Below are 26306 nucleotides of genomic sequence, written 5' to 3' on the forward strand. Positions count from 1 at the left end.
TGTAGCCTATCGCGACTGCAGTTTATCGTATCGCGACATTGCTGCTCGCGTTGGTCGAGACCCAATGACTGCTGGGTAAATATGAAATCGGTGGATCCCAACGGCCTCGTATCACTAGCAGTCGAGATGACAGGCATCTTATCAGCATAGCTGTAACGGATCGTGTAGCCACGTCTCGATCCCTGAGTCAACAGATGGGGACGTTTGCAAGACAACAACCATCTGCACAAACAGTTCGATGACGTTTTCAGTAGCATGGACTATCACCTCGGAGACCATGGCTGCGGTTACCTTTGACGCTGCATCACAGACAGGAGCGCCTGTGATGGTGTACTCAACGACGATTCTGGGTGCACGAATGGCAAAACGTCATCTTTTCGGATGAATCCAGGTTCTGTTTACAGCATCATGATGGTCGCATCCGTGTTTGGCGACATCGCAGTGAACGCACATTGGAAGTGTGTATTCGTCATCGCCATACTGGCATACTGGCGTATCACCCGGCGTGATGATATGGGGTGCCATTTCTTACACGTCTCGATCACCTATTGTTCGCACTGACAGGACTTTGAACAGTGGACGTCATATTTCAGATGTGTTACGACCCGTGGCTCTACCCTTCATAGATCCCTGCGAAACCCTACATTTCAGCAGGATAATGCACGACCGCATGTTGCAGGTCCTGTACGGGCCTTTCTGGATACAGAAAATGTTCGACTGCTGCCCTGGCCAGCACATTCTGCAGATCTCTCACCAACTGAAAACGTGTGATCAATGGTGGCCGAGCAACTGGCTCGCCACAATACGCCAGTCAGTACTCTTGATGAACTCTGGTATCGTGTTGAAGCTGCATGGGCAGCTGTAGCTGTACAGGGCATCGAAGTTCTCTTTGACTCAATGCCCAGGCGTATCAAGGCCGTTATTATGGCCATTGGTGGCTGTTCTGGGTACTGATTTCTCAGGATGTATGATCCCAATTTGCGTGAAAATGTAATCACATGTCAGTTCTAGTATAATATATTTGTCCAATGAATACCCGTTTATCATCTGCATTTCTTCTTGGTGTAGCAGTTTTAATGGCCACTTGTGTATATCTAGGAGATGTATGAGAAATTCCACCCCATGGGTAGATCTACTCGCACCCCTTTTTTCCCAAAAAGGTTCTATACGTATTTTATCACTTTAGTTCCTCCATATTTCAGAAGTGCCACTCGTATATTTCCTGATCCTAGGACCTTACTTACCTACGGTTTAGACAGTGGTGTTTTCACATACTCCATCGTTATTTCTATATTGTTTTCTTCTTAGATCTTAACTTCTTCATCTTTGTGGTCCAACCTCTTTTTCTGCAATAACGTCGAATAATGTCGTATCCTTTCCTGAGTAGGAATATTTTGTAATACCCTTTAAATACACGATTTAATCCGCTAAAAAGGTAACACTTAACTAACCTGAATTAAGAAACAGGCTGCGCCGTACGTTGTCTAATGTCGCTAAAGCAGTGTAGGAGTGCAGACGTGGCAGGGGAACCGCTGTGTGACTGTAAGCTGTACGCGGGACTGCCGTACTCACCGAAGACGTAGAAGATGGACTGCCAGCCGACCTCCTTGGCGAGCAGCCCGCAGACGGGCATGGAGACGACGGTGCCCACGTAGCTCCCCGAGAACGCCAGCGTCGCCATGCGGCTGCGCTCCAGCGGCGGCGCCCAGCGCGCCCACACCGCGTGGATGCACGGGTACGTCACGCCCTGCGGGCACAAGGAGGCGAGCGGCCGGGTGAGTGCGTGGCCGGTCACTCGGTGCACACGCGCAGCATGCAGGCGCTGGCTCGCTACAGTAACCGCAGAGGGTTCGTGCTGTAGTCGTCCCAAGACTGCATTTGTACAACTCTGCACGACGGTCTATCTCTGGAGCAGCTGCAACCTAAGGCCACAATCAAGCCTCGGTCTGCCTTTACTATTTTGCCCCCCACACTTGCTGCCATTACAGCTTGGTTTCTCAGGAGCTGTCCTATCAACATACCACTCGAAACTTCTCCGCAGAAATCTGTTTGACATATCGGGACTCGAACCGGGGACCTTATCCTTCCACAGGCAAGTCTTCCATTCCAATCACGATCCATTACCCGTCCTTACAGATGCAATTTAGTGTCTGGCGGAACAGGCTCTCGTGCTTGGATAGTTCAGTTGATAGAGCATCTGCCCGCAAAAGGCAGTGGTTCTTGCTTAGGTCCCGCCACGGCGCACAGTTTCAATGTGCCAACAAATTTAAAATCAGCACATGTTTTGATTCTGAGTGAAAATTTTATTCTGGAACCTACCGCTTGGCTAACAAGGGCTAACAAGAACAGTGAAATAATGTCGTGTATGCATGACATATTCTCTCAGATGCGTGCAAGATATTCTCGCAGAATTATTAAGATCTTTCGTAGAGACAACTTGACAGAACTATTCCACCTCGTATGCGAGATACATTCTCATACTTCAGGAAGAATGTGATAATTGCAATTTAGAAGAAGGCAGCCGCTGACAGGCGTGAATACTACCGAATCATCTGCTTAATAAGTCATGGTTGCAAGATATTGTCACTATTTATTTACAAAGGATCGGAAAAACAACTAGAAGACGACTTTGAGTTCTGTAGAAATGTAGGAACATCCGAGGCAATCCTCACAGTATGATTTACCACAGAAGATAAGTGAAACAAAGGCAGACATACATTATAACGTTTGCATACTTGGAGAAGCTTTTTGTTTGAAATTCTGAAGGTAGCAGGCTCAAATACAGGGAGCCAATGTTACATACTGCTTGTGCAGAAACCAGACGGAGGGCATGAAATGGAAACAGTCGTTCAGAAGTTAATGAGACAGAGTGGTAGGTTATCCCCGATATTAATCAATGCGTACATTAAGAAAGCACTAGAGAAAACGATGCAGACAGTTAGAAAACAAATTATAGTTGAGACAGAAGAAATATAAAGTTTGAGATTTTGCAATGAAATTATAATTCTGTTAGAAAGGGCAAAACAGTTGGAAGAGCAGTTCAACGGAATGGATAGTTACCGAAAATAATTCATAAGCTAATCGTCAGCATCAGAAAAACTAGCGTATTGCAATGTGGCCGAACTGAGAGGCGACGCTTTTAGGATTAGCTTAGGAAACGAGGCACCAAAAGTAGGAGACGAGTTTTGGTACTTGAGCGGCAAAATAACTCGCGATACTCGATGTATTGGGAATATAAAATGCAAGCTGGCTGTAGCAAGGGAAGCACCTGTGAAAAAGATAAATTTATTGACATCGAATATAAACTTAAACCAGGGCTATAAGAGAAGATAGATTTATATAAAGTTTGAGATTTTGCCATGAAATTATAATTCTGTTAGAAAGGGCAAAACAGTTGGAAGAGCAGTTCAACGGAATGGATAGTTACCGAAAATAATTCATAAGCTAATCGTCAGCATCAGAAAAACTAGCGTATTGCAATGTGGCCGAACTGAGAGGCGACGCTTTTAGGATTAGCTTAGGAAACGAGGCACCAAAAGTAGGAGACGAGTTTTGGTACTTGAGCGGCAAAATAACTCGCGATACTCTATGTATTGGGAATATAAAATGCAAGCTGGCTGTAGCAAGGGAAGCACCTGTGAAAAAGATAAATTTATTGACATCGAATATAAACTTAAACCAGGGCTATAAGAGAAGATAGATTGCTAAAAACAATAGAGATAAGTTGCAGAGAAGCATGATTAAAAGACAATTACACACAAGCTTTCGGCCTCAACCTCCGCCAGAAAAAGAGAAAAACACACTATTCATTCGTACAAGCAAGCACATCACATGCACACACGACCGCCAACCCCGGAAGCTAGAGCCAGAATGTGTGCATGAAGTGTCCTTGCTTTGTGTCAATGAATGGTTTGTCTTTGTTTTTTTCCCGATGAAGTCTGAAGCCGAAACTTTACGTGTGACTGTCTTTTAATTGCGCCTGTCTGCAATCTGGTGCGTTACCTCTACGGTAACTGGCAATCTGTATTTTTCTACGTTGTTGATATTCCTATCTGGAGTTTCCATTGTTTGATAAATTTAAATAAAGTTTTTCCACATTGTCAGTCAGGAGACATGCGATCTGCTGTAAATTTTGTTTATGTTGGGTACTGGAAACCCATGATGTAAGCTCTCGACTTCATGGGTTTTCAGTCACCAACATAAACACATATAAATGTGATGAAATGTTTTCTAAAGGTATTTGTAAGGAATGTAATCTTTTACAGAAATGAAACTTGGAGAATACGCACAATCAGATAAACAAGAATAGAAGATTTTGAAATGTGGTGCTACAGAAGAATGTTGAAGATTAGAGAGACGGGTCTAGCAGGTAATGAGGAGGTACTAGTACTGAATCGAACAGTCTTATTCTCAGACCATCATCAATGTTTTGAAGAATGTTCCAGTTCATTTGCTTGTTTTAATTCATCTGTGGTAATTCTGGGTCTGAGAACTGAACTGAGTAGGTTGTCAAAGTGCCAGTACCGCCGTAGACAAATCTCCTTCTCTCAACTAATAATTCTGCAGCGCTGAAATACTCCATTTGGTGGGGCGGGGGGGGGGGGGGGAAGGGGGGATTACAGTATACAGGGTGGTCCATTGATCGTGACCGCGCCATATATCTCACGAAATAAGCGTCAGACAATAAAATTACAAAGGACGAAACTTGTCTAGCTTGAAGGAGGAAACCAGATGGCGCTATGGTTGGCCCGCAAGGTGGCGCTGCCATACGTCAAACGGATATCAGCTGGGTTCTTTTAGATAGGAACCCCCATTTTTATTCCATATTCGTGTAGTACTTAAAGAAATATGAATTTTTTAATTGTACCACTTTTTCGCTTTTTGATAGATGGCGCTGTAATAGTCACGAACAGCTGGTAACAGGTAGGTTATTTAAATTAAAATACAGAACGTAGGTACGTTTCAACATTTTATTTCGGTTGTTCCAATGTGATACATGTACATTTGTGAACTTATCATTTCTGAAAACGCATGCTGTTACAGCACAATACCTGTAAATACCACATTAATGCAATAAATGCTCAAAATGATCTCCGTCAACCTCAATGCATTTGGCAATACGTGTAACGACATTCCTCACAACAGCGAGTATTTCGCCTTCAGAAATGTTCGCACATGCATTGACAATGCGCAGACGCATGATGTCAGGCGTTGTCGGTGGATCACGACAGCAAATATCCTTCAACTTTCCCCACAGAAAGAAATCATGGGACATCAGATCCGAAGAACGTGCGGGCCATGGTATGGTGCTTCGACGACCAATCCACCTGTCATGAAATATGCTATTCAATACCGTTTCAACCGCAAGTGAGCTATGTGCCGGACATCCATCATGTTGAAAGTACATCGCCATTCTGTCAAGCAGTGAAACATCTTGTAGTAACATCGGTAGAACATTACGTAGGAAATCAGCATACAATGCACCATTTACATTGCCATCGATAAAATGGGGGCCAATTATCCTCCCTCCCATAATGCCGCACCATACATGTCGCTGAAGTCCCACATGCTGCAGCCATCGTTGATTTTCCGTCGCCCAGTAGGGCATATCATGCCGGTTTACCGCTGTTGGTGAATGACGCTTCGTCGCTAAACAGAACGCGTGCAAAAAATATGTCATCGTCCCGTAATTTCTCTTGTGCCCAGTGGCAGAAATGTACTCGACGTTCAAAGTCGTCGCCATGCAATTCCTGCTACTGGTGTGCGTATTAGCCGCGACAGCAACTAAAACACCTACTTGGGCATCATCATTTGTTGCAGGTCGTGGTTGACGTTTCACACGTGGCTGAACACTTCCTGTTTCCTTAAATAACGTAACTATCCGGCGAGAGGTCCGGACTCTTGGATGATGTCGTCCAGGATACCGAGCAGCATACATAGCACACGCCCGTTGGGGATTTTGATCACACTAGCCATACATCAATGAGATATCGACCTTTTCCGCAATTGGTAAACGGTCCTTTTTAACACGGGTAATGTATCACGAAGCAAATACCGTCCGCACTGGCGGGATATTACGTGATAGCACATACTTATACGTTTGTGACTATTACAGCGACATCTATCACGAAGCGAAAAAAGTGGTCCAACTATAACATTCATATTTCTCTACGTACTACACAAATATGTAATAAAAATGGGGGTTCCTATTTTTAAAAAACGCAGTTGATATCCGTTTGACCTATGGCAGCGCCATCTAGCAGGCGAACGATAACGCCATCTGGTTTTTCCCCTTCAAGCTAGACAAGCTTCGTTGTTTGTAGTTTTTTCGTTTCATGTTTATTTCGTGAGATTTTGGCCCGGTCGCTATCAATGGAGCACCCTGTATACAGGCCATAGGGAGAAGGCGCCTGACAGTTCACGCACGTGCAGTGCTTTGCACAGAGAGAACACTCTAGTGCCAATGTGAGCTCTGTAATTCGTAAACCTTGCCAAAGTGATGGCTCTACCTCGCCGCCCCTGCAACCCACGGTCGCTCATAACCTACCAACAACAAATAGTAGCATTGGCAACGAAGCTCCGACCTGTCGCAGTTGCAGTTATGGGGCAACAAAGAGGTGTGCCCAGGGCAGACTAGCACGCAGAGGTGGACGAAGGCAGTCACGGGACTAGAGCACAGTATGAGCAGGGAGAGCGGCAGTACGCAGGACTCACCTCGAAGAGCCCTTCGATGACGCGGACGGCGATGAGCAGGTAGAGGCTGGCCGAGGCGAGCGGGGGCGTGACGAGCGTGAGTAGTGCCGTGGTGGCGATGCCGATGCAGTAGACGCGCTGGCCGCCGACGCGCGCCGCCAGCCAACCGCCCAGCACCTGCGTCAGCAGGTAGCCCAGGAAGAACGAGCTCAGCACCGCGCCCTGCGTCTCGGAATCCCAGTCGAAGTCGCGCACCTGCCGACAGGGGAGGGCATCCGTGTCAAGTGTTTGACCATTAAGTCTGCAGTTCCCGGAAGGGTGTTTTACATGTGCGTATAAAGTATAGGAGGAAGGATGCGTGTTCACATTTGTGGGTGATTTTTGGGGAACATAGGGGTGACGGGGTGATTTAATGCGTAGAGCTGCCAGCAACAGGGTGCTAACCCTGCAGAGCATCGAGCCGAACAAAGCTTGACTGACATACGGGTACGCTGTTCTGCACCCATTCAACAGTACGCCAGATTTCGTCAAACGTTGCGGCTGGTGAGTGATAGTGAGAAATCGATCATCCGATATTTCCAATGGCGAGAGACCCAGAGAACGTGCTGGCGAGGGCAACAGGCCAACACCGTCTGTGTCGTGGTAGATCGAGACACTGTGGACGACATGCAGTTGCACCTTATCTACCTTAACGTGTGGCCAAATAACCGGCTACGATGCAAAGCAGAGGCGATTCTGCTGTGTACCCAGTATCATCGTGCCAGATGCTGAGCCTATACGACAGTGACAAATAGAATCTGGCTGCTGTATCGAGATGTTGCACCTATACAAGCCAGCAACCGACAGCACAATTGGGTTATGCAGGCACAAGCCTCGCAGGGGACAGCTCTTCAGATGACAGACAAGCAGCAGCTGTACTACAACTGAACACCAGGTGAGGACGTAAGTGCTGCCAGAGGCCACTGGCTCTGGGCCTCATCTCCTATGTGGACCGTCTGAACAAAAGCAGTACCTGCACTATTTTGGCACCAGGGCAGTATTTAGGCCGGCACCTGGGCTACCATCATGTAATTCACTCTAAGGTAGTCCCCTGGCCCAGGTGCCAGTTGCGAAAAATTTCCTCAATCAGGATTTCACTCTGGAGCCACCACTGTGACGACGCCGTCCATGTCAACCTTCACCTGGAGAGGTTGTCAGCTATGGATCTACAAATTCGTGGCCGCCTCGTTTTTCGTCAGCATTATGCCTGTTTTAAACTTTTGTACACCCCTTACGGACTTTCATTTTTGCTTGTCCTCTCGGAACTTTAAATTTCGCACGTCCGTCTTGGCCTATGATTGTTTCAAGCTTATTGTAGGGGCGTCGGATTATGGAACTTTCAATTTACAGTGACATCTTTAGGCCTTCAGCTATCAAATATTATTATTGTTCTTCCAATATTCAAGAAGTGACTTGGTTTCAGTTATTGTGTTCCAGACTAACTCCTGATACAATGAACTTGACATTCATTTTATACTTGGGTATTTTCTCAGCAACTCCTTCGGCAGACACATCAATTGGCGCCTAGGTCTTTTTCGAATCAGTGCCTCACGTGTGTGCTCTGACCCGGGTAGAAGGTGTTTTGGGGTGTGTTCTTCTGCTTTGAAACACTTCCTGCCACGTTCATTCCTACATTGATGGTTCACTGTTACCGTACCATGGGGGTTCTGCATACTACGGCACAGATGACTGTTATGAAAGTAGAAGATACTACTCCACGTAAAGTTGACTCATCTGTGAATAGGGTAGATGACACAAACCCCGACACCATGATCGCCTGATGAAGAAACCAGTGACATAACTCATCCAGCTTGTCGCTAGTAAGTCCTGCACACGCTGGAAATAATAAGTGGAGTAACAATTGTCATGGAGAATGTTCCACACGGCCTTCTGCCTTACTCTATACTGGCGGGCGAACTGACTGGTACTGACACGGCGTTAATCACATATTTCTCCAAGTCTGGTGTCCGAGCATTTCGGTACGTCCTTCCTGATTTGCTGATACCTGAACTGACCCTGCCCCAGACAAACGGCGAAACAATTTTGCTAACATGGTTGTTGTCGGTGGGGATAGGTCTCCTGATACAACCCTGCTGCCCGCCGCCCGTTGCCTTTACAGAAACAAAAACCGTGTCGGCAAGTTCTCGATTCGAATACGGAAGCATTCTGTACAGCGCTGTATCACGTCTACTACAAGGTGAGTCAGCAAGAAAAGTGAATCGGAGACAACATTACCAATTACTATGGCAGGAGAGGGCGCTAGGGCATGGCATAGGAGGAACAGTACCACCCTATAGAAGGAGACCATGCATACTGTAACAGTGGCTGCATGGTGTAGAGCGTAGTAGATCTCAGTCTCTGTAACAACGTTTGACTGAATAAATGGTCTCTACTGTGGAAACCAACCTTTTGGGACATACGTTCATTAGACCATTTTTGGTCCGTATCCTCTCATCGATCAATCCTTATAGTCTGTATGCGTTGGAAAAAATCATCCTTTATATAACGACTAACTGTCGGAGCTTTCAGCTAGTATCTAGTGCGGATTGTAGGAAAACGAGAACATACTCGGTTATACATACAATGGGTGAGTCACTAACTTTTGCCAACAAGAATGACTCCGAAAGTATGATAGGAGCTGAAAAGTTAGTGGGACAAAAGTTGCATGGAACGACGGTGGCCATAATATGACGTTGGTTTTTTGCTGCTAGATGGGGTCACTTCAGAGATATGAAGGTCAACTTTGTTTTTCTTTAAATGGGATGCTATAGTTTGGTACTTATTTTCTGAGAGCTGCTATCGATTCGAATCCCATGATGTGTAACAATAAGGTCTTAGAAGTTCAACGAAGGTCACAAAGGTGGCATGAACGTCCATTTGCAGAAGGTGTTCGAAATGATGACCATTGGTATCAATGAAGTGCTGCAATCTTCTTATCGTGGATTGAGTGGTATTCGTTATCACATCGGCACTTATCAAAGCACAGGCTCTGTCTTTACAAACAATGTCTTCTACGAATCCCCACAAGAAAATATCCAGAGGTGTCAAGTCTGGAGAACGAGCAGGCAACGACACATCTCCTCCGAGTCCAAAGGAACGATTTGGGAATTGTCTCTGCAACTCATTTCTAGCGATCAGCGAAAAATGTGCAGGACACCTCTATTGTTAGTTCAAGAAATACTTCTGCTGGTTTAATGAACATGTATAGTGTTTTTTAAGTAAATGTAAAATTTTATCATGAGTGAGAAGTGTGGGCTCTGTCGTAGGTTTATGATTAGTAGTAGGTTATGGTGTGAGCTTTGTTCAAAGCATTTTAATTAGGGGAATGCAGTGGGGAAGCCAGTGGGCATTCTAGCGAGATCCTCTCCTGATGCAGAATCTGTAGTACAAATAAGTTGTTACAGGAGCAGGAGCGTACGATGTGCCCTTCAGGTGCAGTTACAACGTGCAAAGGAGAAATTAAATAGATTGAGGAGGGTGAAGGGTGGTGGGGAATGAGAACTTGCATTTGGCAAGAAGGCAGCTAGGAGGAGGAGGTATTCAGACAGTTATACTTTGCGTATATGCAATAGATTTGACCAACTGTCAGAGTTGAGTGGAGAGGTGCCTCTTCTAGCTGTAGATGTAGGGAACACGCAGCAGTCCTCAGCAATTAGGAGGCCTAGGTTAGTCTAACAGAAAGAAGAAGGTTCTGCTGTTAGGTAGTTCGCACGGTAAAGGTGTGGACCAGCAGTTGCAGGAAGTGTTTGGGAGTGAGTACCAGGTCACCAGCATTGTGCACGGTTGGCTCAGGTGACTGACAGCATAGGGGAGTTATATAGGAATTTTACGGAGGAGGATCAGGTAGTGGTAGTGAGTGGAGCAGGGAACAGTTTTGATAGGGACGGGGAATATGATGTAAGTGGTGACCTGGTAAAGATAGCTACTCAAACTGGTGGCACTAATGTGCATTTCGTGCAACTGTTTCAGCGTCATGATCGGCCTCATCTTGATGTGGCTGTTAGGCGCGTTAAGGTGGGGCTGGAGAGGGCCCTCATGGCAGAGGGCATGGGTCACATTTCAGTGGTGCTAGTTGGGTCTATCAGTAGATCGGGTTTCACTAGGCATGGTATGGCAAGGGGAGATGTAGTGGGTGGTGGTGAGATCACTCATGGAAAAAATCCTGTAGCATTTGGTGTTAGAGCTGCACCTTTTTTTAGATTTAAGTCAGCTGGTAGGTATACCTGCTTAAAGGATGTCCCTCTCACTAAGGGCTCACCTTCAGGGGACGTCATGTTCCCAAGTAGAGAAGGAATTAGCATATTTCATCAAAATATAAGAGGTATTAGAGATAAAGTTAGTGAACTACTTATAGATGTTGACTCTGACATTATTATTGGTAAATCGGAGCACCACATATAATTTGACAACTCATAGGCTTCCTTTACGAGGATACAGACAAGATGCCTCTTTTTCAAGGAGTTTCTTGCCGCTTGGGGGAGTGGCTATCCACGTAAAAAAAAAAAAAAAAAAAAAAAAAAAAAGTATTCCATTTGAGTACATTGACGTATCACGACACTGCACTGAACAGATATTTGAATGTTGTGCAGGGGGAGCTGAATTTAGTGAAACTTAACTTCATAATTGTTGTTGTTTATAGGTCCCCTAACTCTGGCTTCCCCCGCATGAACCATGGACCTTGCCGTTCGTGGGGAGGCTTGAGTGCCTCAGCGATACAGATAGCCGTATCGTAGGTGCAACCACAGCGGAGGGGTATCTGTTGAGAGGCCAGACAAACGTGTGGTTCCTGAAGAGGGGCAGCAGCATTTTCAGTAGTTGCAGGGGCAACAGTCTGGATGATTGACTGATCTGGCCTTGTAACACTAACCAAAACGGCCTTGCTGTGCTGGTACTGCGAACGGCTGAAAGCAAGGGGAAACTACGGCCGTAATTTTTCCCGAGAGCATGCAGCTTTACTGTATTATTAAATGATGATGGCGTACACTTGGGTAAAATGTTCCGGAGGTAAAATAGTCCCCCATTCGGATCTCCGGGCGGGGACTACTCAAGAGGATGTCGGTATCAGGAGAAAGAAAACTGGCGTTCTACGGATCGGAGCGTAGAATGTCAGATCCCTTAATCGGGCAGGTAGATCAGAAAATTTTAAAAGGGAAATGGATAGGTTAGTTAGATTTAGTGGGAATTAGTGAAGTTCGGTGGCAGGAGGAACAAGACTTCTGGTCACGTGACAACAGGGTTATAAACACAAAATCAAATAGGGGTAATGCAGGAGAAGGTTTAATAATGAATAAAGAAATAGGAGTGCGCGTAAGCTACTACAAATAGCATAGTGAACGCATTATTGTGACAAAGATAAATACGAGGCCCACGCCTAAAGCAGTAGTACAAGTTTATATGCCAACTAGCTCTGCAGATGACGAAGAAATTGAAGAAATGTATGATGAAATTAAAAGAAATTAGTGAAGGGTGACGAAAATGTAATAGTCATGGGTGACTGGAATTCGGTAGTAGGAAAAGGGAGAGAACGAAATGTAGTAGGTGAATATGGATTGGGGCTAAGAAATGAAAGAGGAAGCCGCCTGGTAGAACTTTGCACACAGCATACGTTAATCATAGCTAACACTTGGTTCAAGAACCATAAAAGAAGGTTGTATACATGGAAGAATCCTGGAGATACTAAAAGGTATCAGACAGATACCTTGAAAAAGAGGCATCTAGTCTGTATCCTCGTAAAGGAAGCCTATGAGTTGTCAAATTATATAAGTGGTGCTCCGATTTACCAATAATAATGTCAGAGTCAACATCTATAAGTAGTTCACTAACTTTATCTCTACTACCTCTTATATTTTGATGAAATATGCTAATTCCTTCACTACTTGGAAACATGACGTCCCCTGAAGCTGAGCCCTTAGTGAGAGGGACATCCTTAGGAACCAGGTTTTAAATTGTAAGACATTTCCAGGAGCAGATGTGGACCACAATTTATTGATTATGAACTGTAGATTAAAACTGAAGAAACTGCAAAAAGGTTGTACAGAGTTTCAGGGAGAGCATAAGGGAACAATTGACAGGAATGGAGGAAAGAAATACAGTAGAAGAAGAATGGGTAGCCCTGAGGGATGAAGTAGTGAAGGCAGCAGAGGATCAAGAAGATAAAAAGACGAGGGATAGTAGAAATCCTTGGGTAACAGAAGTAATATTGAATTTAATTGATGAAAGGAGAAAATATAAAAATGCAGTAAATGAAGCAGGCAAAAAGGAATACAAACGTCTCAAAAATGAGATCGACAGGAAGTGCAAAATGGCTAAGCAGGGATGGCTAGAGGACAAATGTAAGGATGTAGAGGCTTATCTCACTAGGGATAAGATAGATACTGCCTACAGGAAAATTAAAGAGACCTTTGGAGATAAGAGAACCACTTGCACGAATATCAAGACCTCAGATGAAAACCCAGTTCTAACCAAAGAAGGGAAAGCAGAAAGGTGGAAGGACTATATAGAGGGCCTATACAAGGGCGATGTACTTGAGGACAATATTATGGAAATGGAAGAGGATGTAGATGAAGATACGATACTGCGTGAAGAGTTTGACAGAGCACTGAAAGACCTGAGTCGAAACAAGGCCCCCTGAGTAGACAACATTCCATTGGAACTACTGACGGCCTTGGGAGAGCCAGTCCTGACAAAACTCTACCATCTGGTGAGCAAGATGTATGAAACAGGCGAAATACCCTCAGACTTCAAGAAGAATATAATAATTCCAATCCCAAAGAAAGCAGGTGTTGACATATGTGAAAATTACCGAAATTAATAAGTCACAGCTGCAAAATACTAACGCGAATTCTTTACAGACGAATGGAAAAACTAGTAGAAGCCGACCTCGGAGAAGATCAGTTTGGATTTCGTAGAAATGTTGGAACACGTGAGGCAATACTGACCCTACGACTTATCTTAGAAGCTAGATTATAGCTAGATTATGGAAGGGCAAACTTACGTTTCTAGCATTTGTAGACTTAGAGAAAGCTTTTGACAATGTTGACTGGAATACTCTCTTTCAAATTCTGAAAGTGGCAGGGGTAAAATACAGGGAGCGAAAGGCTATTTACAATTTGTACAGAAACCAGATGGCAGTTACAAGTGTCAGGGGGTATGAAAAGGAAACAGTGGTTGGGAAGGGAGTGCGACAGGGTTGTAGTCTCTCCCCGATGTTATTCAATCTGTATATTGTGCAAGCAGTGAAGGAAACAAAAGAAAAATTCGGAGTATTTATTAAAATCCATGAAGAAGAAATAAAAACTTTGAGGTTCGCCGATGACATTGTAATTCTGTCAGAGGCAGCAAAGGACTTGGAAGAGCAGTTGAATGGAATGGACAGTGTCTTGAAAGGAGGGTATAAGATGAACATCAACAAAAGCAAACGAGGATAATCGAATGTAGTCGAATAAAGTCGGGTGATGCTGAGGGAATTAGAGTAGGAAATGAGATACTTAAAGTAGTAAAGGAGTTTTGCTATTTGGGGAGCAAAATAAATGATGACGGTCGAAGTAGAGAGGATATAAAATGTAGACTGGCAATGGCAAGGAAAGCGTTCCTGAAGAAGAGAAATTTGTTAATATCCAATGTTGATTTAAGTGTCAGGAAGTCATTTTTGAAAGTATTTGTATGGAGTGTAGCCATGTATGAAAGTGAAACATGGACGATAAATAGTTTGGACAAGAAGAGAATAGAAGTTTTCGAAATGTGGTGCAAAAGAAGAATGCTGAAGATTAGAGGGGTAGATCACATAACTAATGAGGAAGTATTGAATAGTATTGGGGAGAAGAGAAGTTTGTGGCACAACTTGTCTAGAAGAAGAGATCGGTTGGTAGGACATGTTCTGAGGCTTCAAGGGATCACCAATTTAGTATTGGAGGGCAGCGAGGAGGGTAAAAATCGTGGAGATCAACAGATGAATACACAAAGCAGATTCAGAAGGATGTAGGTTGCGGTAGGTACTGGGAGATGAAGAAGCTTGCACCGGATAGAGTAGCATGGAGAGTTGCATCAAACCAGTCTCAGGACTGAAGACCACCACAACAACAACAACAACAACATCTCTGGCTTCAGATGATTTCTGCTCAGGCTAGAGAGAATTCTTGATTCACTCTGTAGGAAGTACCAGAAATTAGTTATATGTGGTGACTTCAATATAAATTTTGTATATGATGGTGCAAGGAAAAGGATATTAGTAGATCTCCTAAAGTCATATGATCTGATGCAAACTGTGTTTTTTCCAACTAGGATGCATGGGAACAGTAGCACAGCCATAGACAATATTTTTATTCATTCTTCATTACTAGATATGCATTGTGTTAGGAAAAGGGTGAATGGCTTTTCAGACCATGATGCACAAATTTTAACACTAAAAGGCTTTTGTACTCAAACAAATGTCATATATAATTACAAACTACGTAAGAAAGTTATCAAACAGCAATGGAGAGTTTTTTTAAACTTGTCAAGGAAAAAGAGGATGTTTATAGTGCCGATAACTTAGATGATAAATATAATGCTTTCCTTAGCATATTTCTCATGCTCTTTGAGTTGCATTCCATTATAACGTTCTAAATGGGGTACTAGCAATAACAGGCAGCCCAGGTGGCTGACTAGTGGGATAAGGATATCATGTAGAGCAAAGTCGGAATTATATCAAAATGTTGGAAGTAGTCACAATCAAGCTCCAGTAGCCTATTACAAACAGTACTGTAAGGTGCTTAAAAAGTTATTAGGGAGGCAAAGAGTATGTGGTATGCAAACACAATAGCTAATTCACAGCATAATATTAAAACAATGTTGTCAGTTGTGAAGGAAGTGTTTGGCAGCAGCACAAGGTCGACAATATAGAGTCAGTTCGTAGTAAAAATATTTCTGTTACTGATAAATCAGATATATGTACTGTATTTAACAACCATTTTCTGAGCAGTGATGGTGAATTAAACAAAAATTTAGTTTCTACAGGGACTCATATAACTTTCTTATCAAATGCCTTTCCAAGTTTAATGTCTCAAATACTTCTCTGTGGTATAGACAAAGGGGAGATTGAGTCAATACTTCAATCACTGAAGGGTAAGGACTCTCATTGATATAATGGAGTGCCTAGCAGAATATTAAAGTACTGTGCTGCACATGTTAGCCCTGAATTTAGTCATATTTGTAATTTTTCTTTTAGCAATGGGCAGTGAACATTTTAAGTACTCAGTAGTAAAGCCGCTTTATAGAAAGGGAGAAGGGGATAGTGCAGACAATTTTAGGCCTATTTCTATGCCAACAGTGCTTTCTAAAGTTATTGAAAATTCTGTTTCTGTAAGGATAATTGATCATTTTATATCACACGATTTGGTATCAAATGTACAGTTTGGCTTTAAAAGTCGTTTAACGACTGGAAATGCTATATTCTCTTTTCTGTGCGAGGTATTGGATGGTTTAAACAAAAGGTTTAGAACGTTAGGCATATTTTTTGACTTAACTATGGCGTCTGATTGCGTTGATCACAAAATATTGCTCCAGAAGCTGGACCATTCTGGAATACGGGGCGTAGCTCACAATTGGTTCACCTCTTACTTTAGCAACAGGCAGCAAAAGGTCATTATTCACAATGTTCAGGATAACTGTGATGTGGGGTCTGCGTGGGGAACAGTTAAGTGGGGGGAGCCCCGGGGATCTGTGTTGGGGCCACTCCTGTTCCTTATTTACACAGGGTGTTACAAAAAGGTACGGCCAAACTTTCAGGAAACATTCCTCGCACACAAATAAAGAAAATATGTTATGTGGACATGTGTCCGGAAACGCTTAATTTCCAAGTTAGAGCTCATTTCAGTTCTTCCACCTACGCTCAATGGAGCACGTTATCATGATTTCTACCTGTGCTGCTACAAGATGTGCCTTTACAAGTACGACACAACATGTGGTTCATGCACAATGGAGCTCCTGCACATTTCAGTCGAAGTGTTCGTACGCTTCTTGACAACAGATTCGGTGACCGATGGATTGGTAGAGGCGGAACAATTCCATGGCCTCCACGCTCTCCTGATCTCAACCCTCTTGACTTTCATTTATGGGGGCATTTGAAAGCTCTTGTCCACGCAACTTCGGTACCAAATGTAGAGACTCTTCGTGCTTGTATTGTGGACGGCTGTGATACAATACGCCGTTCTCCAGGGCTGCATCAGTGCATCAGGGATTTCATGCTACGGAGGCTGGATGCATGTATCCACGCTAACGGGAGACATTTTGAACATTTCCTGTAACAACGTGTTCGAAGTCACGCTGGTACGTTTTGTTGCTGTGTGTTTCCATTCCATGATTAATGCAATTTGAAGACAAGTAATAAATTGAGCTCTAACATGGAAAAGTAAGCTTTTCCGGACACATGTCCACATAACATATTTTCTTTCTTTGTGTGTGAGGAATGTTTCCTGAAAGTTTGGCCGTAACTTTTTGTAACACCCTATATAAATGATATGCCGCCTAGTATAACGAGTACCTCTAAAATATTTCTGTTTGCTGATGACACTGTTGTTGTTGTGGTCTTCAGTCCAGAGACTGGTTTCACGCAGCTCTCCATGCTACTCTATCCCGTACAAGCTACTTCATCTCCCAGTACCTAATGCAACCTATATCCCTCTGAATCTGTTTAGTGTAATCATGTCTTGAACTCCCTCTACGATTTTTACCCTCCACGCTGCCCTCCAATACTAAATTGCTGATCTCTTGATGCCTCAGAATATGTCCTACCAACCGATCCCTTCTTCTAGTCAAGTTGTGCCACAAATTTCTCATCTCCCCAATTCTATTCAATACCTCCATATCAGTTACCCATCTAATCTTCAGCATTCTTCTTTTGCACCACATTTCGAAAGCTTCTACCCTTTTCTTGTCTAAAGTATTTATCGTCCACGTTTCACTTCTATACATGGCTACACTCCATACAAATACTTTCAAAAAAGACTTCCTGACACTTAAATCTCTACTCGATGTCAAGAAATTACTCTTGTTCAGAAACGCTTTCCTTGGCATTGCCAGTCTACATTTTATATCCTCTATCCTTCGACCGTCATCAATTATTTTGCTCCCCAAATAGCAAAACTCATTTACTACTTTAAGGGTCTCATTTCCTAATCTAACACCATCAGCATCACCCGATTTAATTCGACAACATTCCATCATCCTCGTTTTGCTGTTGTTGATGTTCATCTTATATCCTCCTTTCAAGGCGCTGTCCATTACGTTCAGCTGCTCTTTCAGGTCCTTTGCTGTCTCAGACAGAATTATAATGTCATCAGCGAACCTCAAAGTTTTTATTTCTTCTCCATCGATTTTAATTCCTACTGCTTGCTCAATATACAGATTGAATAACATCGGGGTAAGCTACAACCCTTCCCAACCACTGCTTCCCTTTCGTGCCCCTCGACTCTTATAACTGCCATCTGCTTCTGTACAAATTGTAAACAGCTTTTCGCTCCTTGTATTTTACTCCTCCCACGTTCAGAATTTGAGAGAGAGTATTCCAGTCAACATTGTCAAAAGCTTTCTCTAAGTCTACAAATGCTAGAAACGTAGGTTTGCCTTTGCTTAATCTATTTTCTAGTAGTAGGGTCAGTTCTGCCTTACGTGTTCCAACATTTCTACCAGTTTTTCCATTCGTCTGTAAAATATTTGTGTTAGTATTTTGCAGCCGTGGCTTATTAAACTGATAGTTCGATAATTTTCACATCTGTCAACACCTGCTTTCTTTGGGATGCGAATTATTATATTTTTCTTGAAGTCTGAGGGTATTTCGCCTGTTTCATACATCTTGCTCACCAAATGGTAGAGTTTTGTCAGGACTGGCTCTCCCAAGACCGTCAGTAGTTCCAATGGAATGTTGTCTACTCAGGGGGCCTTGTTTCGACTCAGGTCTTTCAGTGCTCTGTCAAACTCTTCACGCAGTATCGTATCTCCCATTTCATCTTCATCTACATCCTCTTCCATTTCCATAATATTGTCCTCAAGTACATCGCCCTTGTATAGAATCTCTATATACTCCTTCCACCTTTCTGCTTTCCCTTCTTTGCTTAGAACTGGGTTTCCATTTGAGCTCTTGATATTCATGCAAGTGGTTCTCTTTTCTCCAAACGTCTCTTTAATTTTACTGTAGGCAGTATCTATCTTACCCTTAGTGATATACGCCTCTACATCCTTACATTTATCCTCTAACCAACCCTGCTTAGCCATTTTGCGCTTCCTGTCGATCTAATTTTTGAGACGTTTGTATTCCTTTTTGCCTGCTTCATTTACTGCATTTTTATATTTTCTCCTTTCATCAGTTAAATTTAGTATCTCTTCTGTTACCCAATGATTTCTACTAGCCCTCGTCGTTTTACCTGCTTGCTGCCTTCACTACTTCATTCTTCTTCTACTGTATTTCTTTCTCCCATTCTTGTCAATCGCTCCCTCATGCTCTCCCTGAAACTCTCTACAACCTCTGGTTCTTTCAGTTTATCCAGGTCCCATCTCCTCAGATTCCCACCTTTTGCAGTTTCTTCAGTTTTAATCTACAGTTCATAACCAATAGATTGAGATCAGAGTCCACATTTGCTCCTAGAAATGTCTTACAGTTCAAAACCTGGTTCCTAAATCTCTGTCTTACCATTATATAATCTGTCTGAAACCTTTCAGTATCTCCAGGCATCTTCCATGTATACAACCTTTTATAATTCTTGAACCAAGTGTTAGCTATGACACTGGCGTGGTAGTAAGTAATGATGTGCGCAACATTGGCTCGGTTTCAAATAGTGCCGTTCAAGACCTAAGTTCACGGCCTGTAGAAAATAAACTAATGCTAAATCATAGTGAGAGTAGGTTTTTATAGTTTCTAAAACACAATTCCACAAAATCTGACGTTTTAATTTCACAGAATGGGCATATGATAAGTAAAACTGAACAGTTCAGATTTCTAGGTGTTCAGATAGATAATAAGCTGTTGTGGAAAGACCACGTTCAGGATCTTGTTCAAAGACTTAATACTGCCATTTTTACTGTTCGAACGATATGTAAAGTGAGTGATCGTCCGACACGAAAATTAGTCTACTTTTCTTATTTTAATTCGCTTATGTCGTATGGTATTATTTCTTAGGGTAACTCTTCCCATTCTAAAAGGATATTTTTGGCTCAAAAACGGGTGGTTCGGGTAATAAGTGGTGTACGTTCATAAACTTCTTGTCGACCCCTGTTCACGAGTCTGGGTATTTTGACATTGGTCTCTCAATATATATATATATATATATATATATATATATATATATATATATATTGCTTACTGTCATTTCTTGTTAACAATATTACCTTATTCGCAAGAATAAGCAGCTTTCACTCAGTTAATACTCGGCAGAAATCAAACGTGCGTTTTGGTCGGACTTCCTTAACTCTTCTTCAGAAAGGTGTGCAGTATACTGCTGCATCCATTTTCAGTAAGCTACCACTCGAATTCAAAAATTTTAGCAGTAATTCAGGCGTTTTCAAATCAAAACTGAAGAGATTCCTCAGGGGTCACTCCTTCTATTCAGTCGAGAAGTTCCTTGAAAAATTAAGCTGATTCTTGTTGTGTTGTTGTTGTGTTTACTAAAACTTATGGACTGACTGCTTTCGGGTTCATATACATTTTTAAAATCTGTTATTGCTTTTATGTTGTAATTTCATGTACTGAAACGTTCCATGACCTTGTAGATTTGCTCCTCAATGTGTTCCACGGCACTTGACGTGTAAATAAATAAAATAAATAACATGTATAAATGTACAATGAGTACACTGAGTATATCTTTCAGCGTATAAGTCTCTAGCTACCACTGAATTTTGTTAGCATTCTCCGTAAATGAGAAGCATATCGACTTGTTCTTCGAAGCAATAAATCATTCACATTCGCTTGAGTGTAGTCTTACCGTCCCTATTAGTGTTGTACAGCGAAACTGTCGAATGGTGTTTACATGTCATGGATACGCCGCATTCGGCGAATATTTACTATTTGCACGATATCCGAGATACACGAGGGTCACTCCAAAAGAAATGCACACTATTTTTTTTAACGCCAACACTTTCAGTATTCTGCAAACACTTCCTTCCCCTATCCCAACGTAGCGTGAGAATTTGTTCACTGTGATGCGTCTGTCAGCAGTCACTAATTCCTTAACTCTCTGCACATTGTCTGGAGTGTGCGGTACGAGGCCTGCCACTGCGAGGACAATCCTCAATATTGCTGTGCCCGCTTTCACCACGTAACCTTCTTGCCCACCGACTAACTGTACTGGGATCGACAGCAGCATCTCCATCCACCTTTTTCAACTTCTTGTGGATGTTTCCCGCTGTCTCGTTTTCGCAGCACAGGAATTCTATGACAGCACGTTGCTTCTGACGAACGTCAAGTGTAGCAGTCATCTTGAAGACATGCTGTGACGGCGCCACTCACGGTAACAGGTTGAACTAAGTTTGAAAACAAGCGGGAACTATGTATCTAAACACTGAAAAACTTCCACAGATACAGAATGAAAATTGTATTTTTACAAAAATAGTGTGCATTTCTTTTGGAGTGACCCTCGTAATTGTCGGAGAAAGTGGTTCGATAAGTGCCAAGGAATACCACTCAATCCATTATAAGAAGAAGCCAGCACTGCATTGACACCAATGGTCATGACTCAAAACACGTTCTGTAAATGTTTGTTCGTGCCACCTTTTTGACCTTCAAAGACCTTACTGTTACACATAATTGAGTACCAAACTATAGCATCCCATTTTTAAAAAACAAAGTTGCCCTTCATATCTCTGAAGTGACCCCACCAAGTAACAAAAAACCAACGTCATATTATGGCCAGCGTTGTCCCATGCAAGTTTTGCCTCACAAACTTTTCAGCCACTGTCATACTTTCGGAGTGGCACTAGTTAGTGAGTCAGCATGTATAATTCCCCTACATTAGTTATTAAATACAGCTTGCGAACGAGCGTAATGAACGCTTTGTTCACAGTGTTGTGTAGTACTTCGTGAACAATAGTAATGAGAGGTGGGCTACAGCGGAGTGCAGCAGCCGTCGACGCAGCAAGGCTGGACAGGTGCAAAAAAGATTAGCAAACACGTAAATATAGTGAATAGAAATGCTTCTTTTTTGTTTTGTTTCTGCAAGAAACTAAACGAAAGAACAAACAGCTATGAAACCCAGCTGTAATTAATTTGTGGTAAGGAGTATGGCACCAAACTGCTGAGGTTATCGGTCCCTAGGCTTACGCACTACTTATTCTAAATTAAAGTAACTTACGCTAAGGACGGCACGAACCCACGCCCGAGTGAGGACTCGAAGGGCGGGGGGGGGGGGGGGGGGGGGGGGGACTGCACGAACCGTGACAAGACGCCCCAGACCGCTCACGGCTACCCCGAGCGGTGAAGCCCCGCTATGGCAAGAATCAAACTGAAGTGTCGTGCAGTGTGAAGCTCCCGCTACTGACGCATGAGCGAACCATCGAGGCTGTCTAAGACTGAAGACCGTGCCTGTGTTGCGTCACTGCCGCCAGCCACCCTATATCGCCGCGGCAGAGGGCGGTCGTAGGCGGAGCCACTGAATGCGTGGCTCGGCGGGCGCGCATCAATGATTGCGCCAGCTCCACACCCAGCTATCATCGGCGTCTGTCGGAAACGTGCGTTTCTATTGCCAATTGTGAGACGCCGGTGAAGGCCATCGATGACCATATGGTTTTTAATCGAACTTTACTTAACTCACAAGTAGAGCTGGTAATTATGTTGCACGGTTTAAGACATTAACTTGGGATTTTGTATTTTCCTGTTGCAGTATCTAAATACAGCCAGTGCAGGCCGAAAATGGCTGTCATTGAGCGATAGGATGCAACAATGTGTAGTGAAAGAAAGTTTACAATAAGTTTTTCCTTCTACGGAATGTCACTTTTCGCAAACGCCATTTCCTGACTCGAGGTACATGATGGGTGTGTACGATCCTGCACATCCGAGATAACGATATGTCGTTCCTGTGGGGCGCTAGTCGAGTGGGACTGTTGATACCCTGCATGGCGTTGAGAATGGGCCTCCTATAACCAGCGAACCCATCCATCTATCGTAGGATAGAGAACAACGCGACGAAGAATACTGCGAAACAATAGGTCACAGTCCTTTCACTGTTGACTTTCGATAGTCGTTTCTCGTTCCTAAATGAGGTATTACGCGACCTCCTCACAAAAAACCAACTTCATGTTCAATTTCTGAACAAAAAACCGCCTGTGTAGTCTTTCCTTGTAGACAGAACGTAAGTAGTTCGACTCATACCTACTTTGAGAAGCGGCGCAGAGTTGCACACTCAAAACTCACGCATGCAGTGCACTTGATGCATCCTTCTTTTTTTTTTTGCGCCTTATCGGTATCGCGGTTTTAATGACCAGCTTTAGAGTGGGTGGACAGGAGAGTAGAGGAGTGCACGTTACCTGGGTGACGGTGCCGTTGTCGAGCGTGACGTTGCGGTAAGCTGTCATGGCGACGATGGCGACGCTGAGGTTGACGCGCAGCGCGTACACGTTGAAGAAGCCGAGGAAGGCGAGCAGCGCCACCACGTAACGCCGCCGCCGCCACACCTTCCACACGGGGCCGCGGCCGTCCGCGCACACGTCGCTGCAACACCGGCACCACTCACGTCAGCAAACTGCGCCACTGCGCCGTCACGTGTTGTGGTTATTGCATTCGAAAATTGAAACTGCTTTGCTTATCAGGTTCTGTTTTCGTGATGCGGTACCTTCTGTGTATAATTAAAGTGCTGCACAGTGGTTACTGTAGTATTGCTTAATTAATTGCCTTTTTTTTATTTTTTGCGTATCAAATTGTTGGTAAACAATGACAAAACGAGGGTTAGTCAAACTAAAACCTTAAATTTATAATAACAAATCGAAATTTCGAGCCATTATCCTCTAAGTTGGTAAGTGTGCTACCAAAAGCGTGCAGAATGGCCTGTAGGTAGCAGTATGGTGCAGATGCACACATACCGCCTCAGTATCAGTGCAAAGATGGCCGCCCCACTTGCGACTTGCACCAGGGAAGAACAGCGTACTGTTATTCGGTTTTTGCGTAGTGAAGGTGCGAAACCTATCGAAATTCATCGACGAATGAAGGTTCAGTACGGTGATGCATGTTTGTCACACCAGCAAGTCTACGAATGGAGTAGGAAGTTCGCCATGGTATGACTTTAGTGGAAGATGCTCCCCGTCCAGGTCAGCCACGACGAGTTGTGGCTCCATTACAGCAGTTGAAGCCATAGTGAAGGAAAACCGCCGAGTGACACTGAATGACATTGCACATCAGTCATGGTTCGGCACACCACATTGCGCAAGATGTACTCCAGTTTCACAAAGTGTCTGACAGATGGGTGCCACAGCAGCTGACTCCTGAAATGAGAGAACGACCTCTTGATGCTTGTGAAGAACTTTTTCGGCACTTTGAACGAGAAGGTGAAGGCTTCCTTGCAAGAATCGTTACTGGGGACAAAACCTGGGTTCACTTCAACCAACCGGAAACGAAGAGAGCGAGCAAGGAATGGCGCCATTCCTAATCCCCAAAACCAAAGAAGTTTTGAACAGAACCATTAGCAGGGAAGGTTATGCTAACTCTCTTTTGGGACGAAAAATGCGTCATTTTGGAGCATTACATGCCTTAGAGGGACCACTGTCACCAGTGCATTACACACAGAGCTCCTAAAAATCATCTGTGGCCTGAAATCAAATCAAAATGACGTGGATTGCTGTCAGCAGGTGTCCTTTTTCAACATGACAATGCAAGGCCCCACACTGTCCGCACAACTGTTGCAACAGTTACAGACCTGCATTTTGAGTGTCTTTCTAATCCACCATACTCACCACACCTTGCCCCAAGTGATTTCTATATGTTTGGACACAATGGGAGGAAAGAAGTTCCGTTCTGATAAAGAGTTACGCCACGCGGTGCATGAGTGGATGCGCGAACTACCAAAGGAATTTTTTTATAAACGAATTTATGCACTTTCTAAGCGCTGGAGGACTTGCATTCTGCGTGGCGGAGATTATTTTGAAAAGTGATACAGCTTTGTACCACTTCCGCACAATAATATTTAAAAAATATTTAAGGTTTTTATTTGACTCACCCTCGTGTATACAAGGAATTCCATGTTTTGGTATCGTTTCATTAATTTATTTTTATTTATTTCGTGAGGATGTAACTCTCAGTAAACAATGGATATGTATACAATGAATTCCATACACCATCCTCATTTCGGACATTGTGCGCCAGGATTCGAAGGAGGCTAGTGAGCCACGCTCACGTCGCATCGCATTGCATCGCGCTGTGACTGTGCATCGGTCTCAGCAATGAGAGATCTCTAACCTTCTGAAGAGAGTTGCTGTAGATTCGCGAAGGTTTGCGTTTTGCGCGAATCCAGAAGAAGAAATGCCACATACTTGTATACTTCTATAAGTAACACAAATTATTTTGTTATATCTGTGGTGAGAAATGAGGACCCTCTTTGTAATATATAATTTAAAAAAGAAGAGAGTCGTTAGAGTCACTATCTCTAGATCGGAGGCAGTCGGGTTCGATTCCCGGTCGGGGACTGGTTGTATTGTCCTAATCATATGATTTCATCTGGTCTTCACCGACGCAAGCGTGGAGAAGTGGCGTCAAATAGAAAGATTTGCACTAGATGATGGAACGACTCCGGTCCATAATGTCCTAAGATCATTTGATTTTTATTTACGATTTGAACGGAGAATGGACTGAAGTTGTGCGGATCGAAGGGCGTGAAAGTGAAGCAGTGTGAGAAACGAGAAAGACACGGTTGTAGCCTGTATATTGAGTAAAGGAAACAAATCTGGAAAGGGAAAAAAAGTTCATGGATGGCTGGCTCTGAGCACTATGCGACTTAACTTCTGAGGTGATCAGTCGCCTAGAACTTACAACTAATTAAACCTAACTAACCTAAGGACATGACACACATCCATGCCAGAGGCAGGATTCGAACCTTCGACCGTAGCGGTCACTCGGTTCCAGACTGTAGCGCCTAGAACCGCACGGCCACTCCGGCCGGCAAAGTTCATGGAGAAGAACTTTAAGGTCTGCCAATGACATTGTAATTCTATCAGAGACGGCAAAGGATTTAGGAGAACAGTTGAGCCGAATACGTAGTATCTTGAAATGAGATTATTCGATTAACGTCAACTAAAGTAAGACAACGTGTATGAAATGTAATCGAATTAAACCTGGCGATGCCGAGGGAATTACAGTCAAAAATCAGAAGCAAGAGGCAGTAAATGAGTTTTGGTATCTGAGCACCAAAATAACTGGCAGAGATGTGGAGATGGTATAAGATGCAAGTAGCACTAACAGCAAAAGCGTTCCTAAAAACAGAAATCTGTTAACATCGAATATAAATTTAAGATCTTGGAAGTATTTTCTGTAGTTATTTATTCGGGGAGCAACCTTGTACGGAATTCGAAGATGGAACAGACAACAAGAGAATGAAGATTTTGAAATGTAGTACTAGAAGAGATTG

General features: G+C 43.4%; 1 protein-coding gene across 1 annotated transcript in view; it reads right to left on the reverse strand.

Moving 5' to 3' along the window:
• The window catches only part of LOC126284014 (vesicular glutamate transporter 2-like), a 275507-nt gene that overhangs the window by 78564 nt on the left and 170637 nt on the right, over positions 1–26306 (reverse strand). The window contains exons 3-5 of the mRNA XM_049982559.1: positions 23221–23404; positions 6715–6948; positions 1573–1747 (exon numbers count right to left, since the gene is read on the reverse strand). Coding sequence (XP_049838516.1) covers positions 1573–1747; positions 6715–6948; positions 23221–23404 — 593 coding nt within the window. The remainder of the gene's footprint in view (positions 1–1572; positions 1748–6714; positions 6949–23220; positions 23405–26306) is intronic.

This window comes from Schistocerca gregaria, chromosome 8 (genome assembly GCF_023897955.1).
Source record: "Schistocerca gregaria isolate iqSchGreg1 chromosome 8, iqSchGreg1.2, whole genome shotgun sequence".
Classification (NCBI taxonomy): domain Eukaryota; kingdom Metazoa; phylum Arthropoda; class Insecta; order Orthoptera; family Acrididae; genus Schistocerca; species Schistocerca gregaria.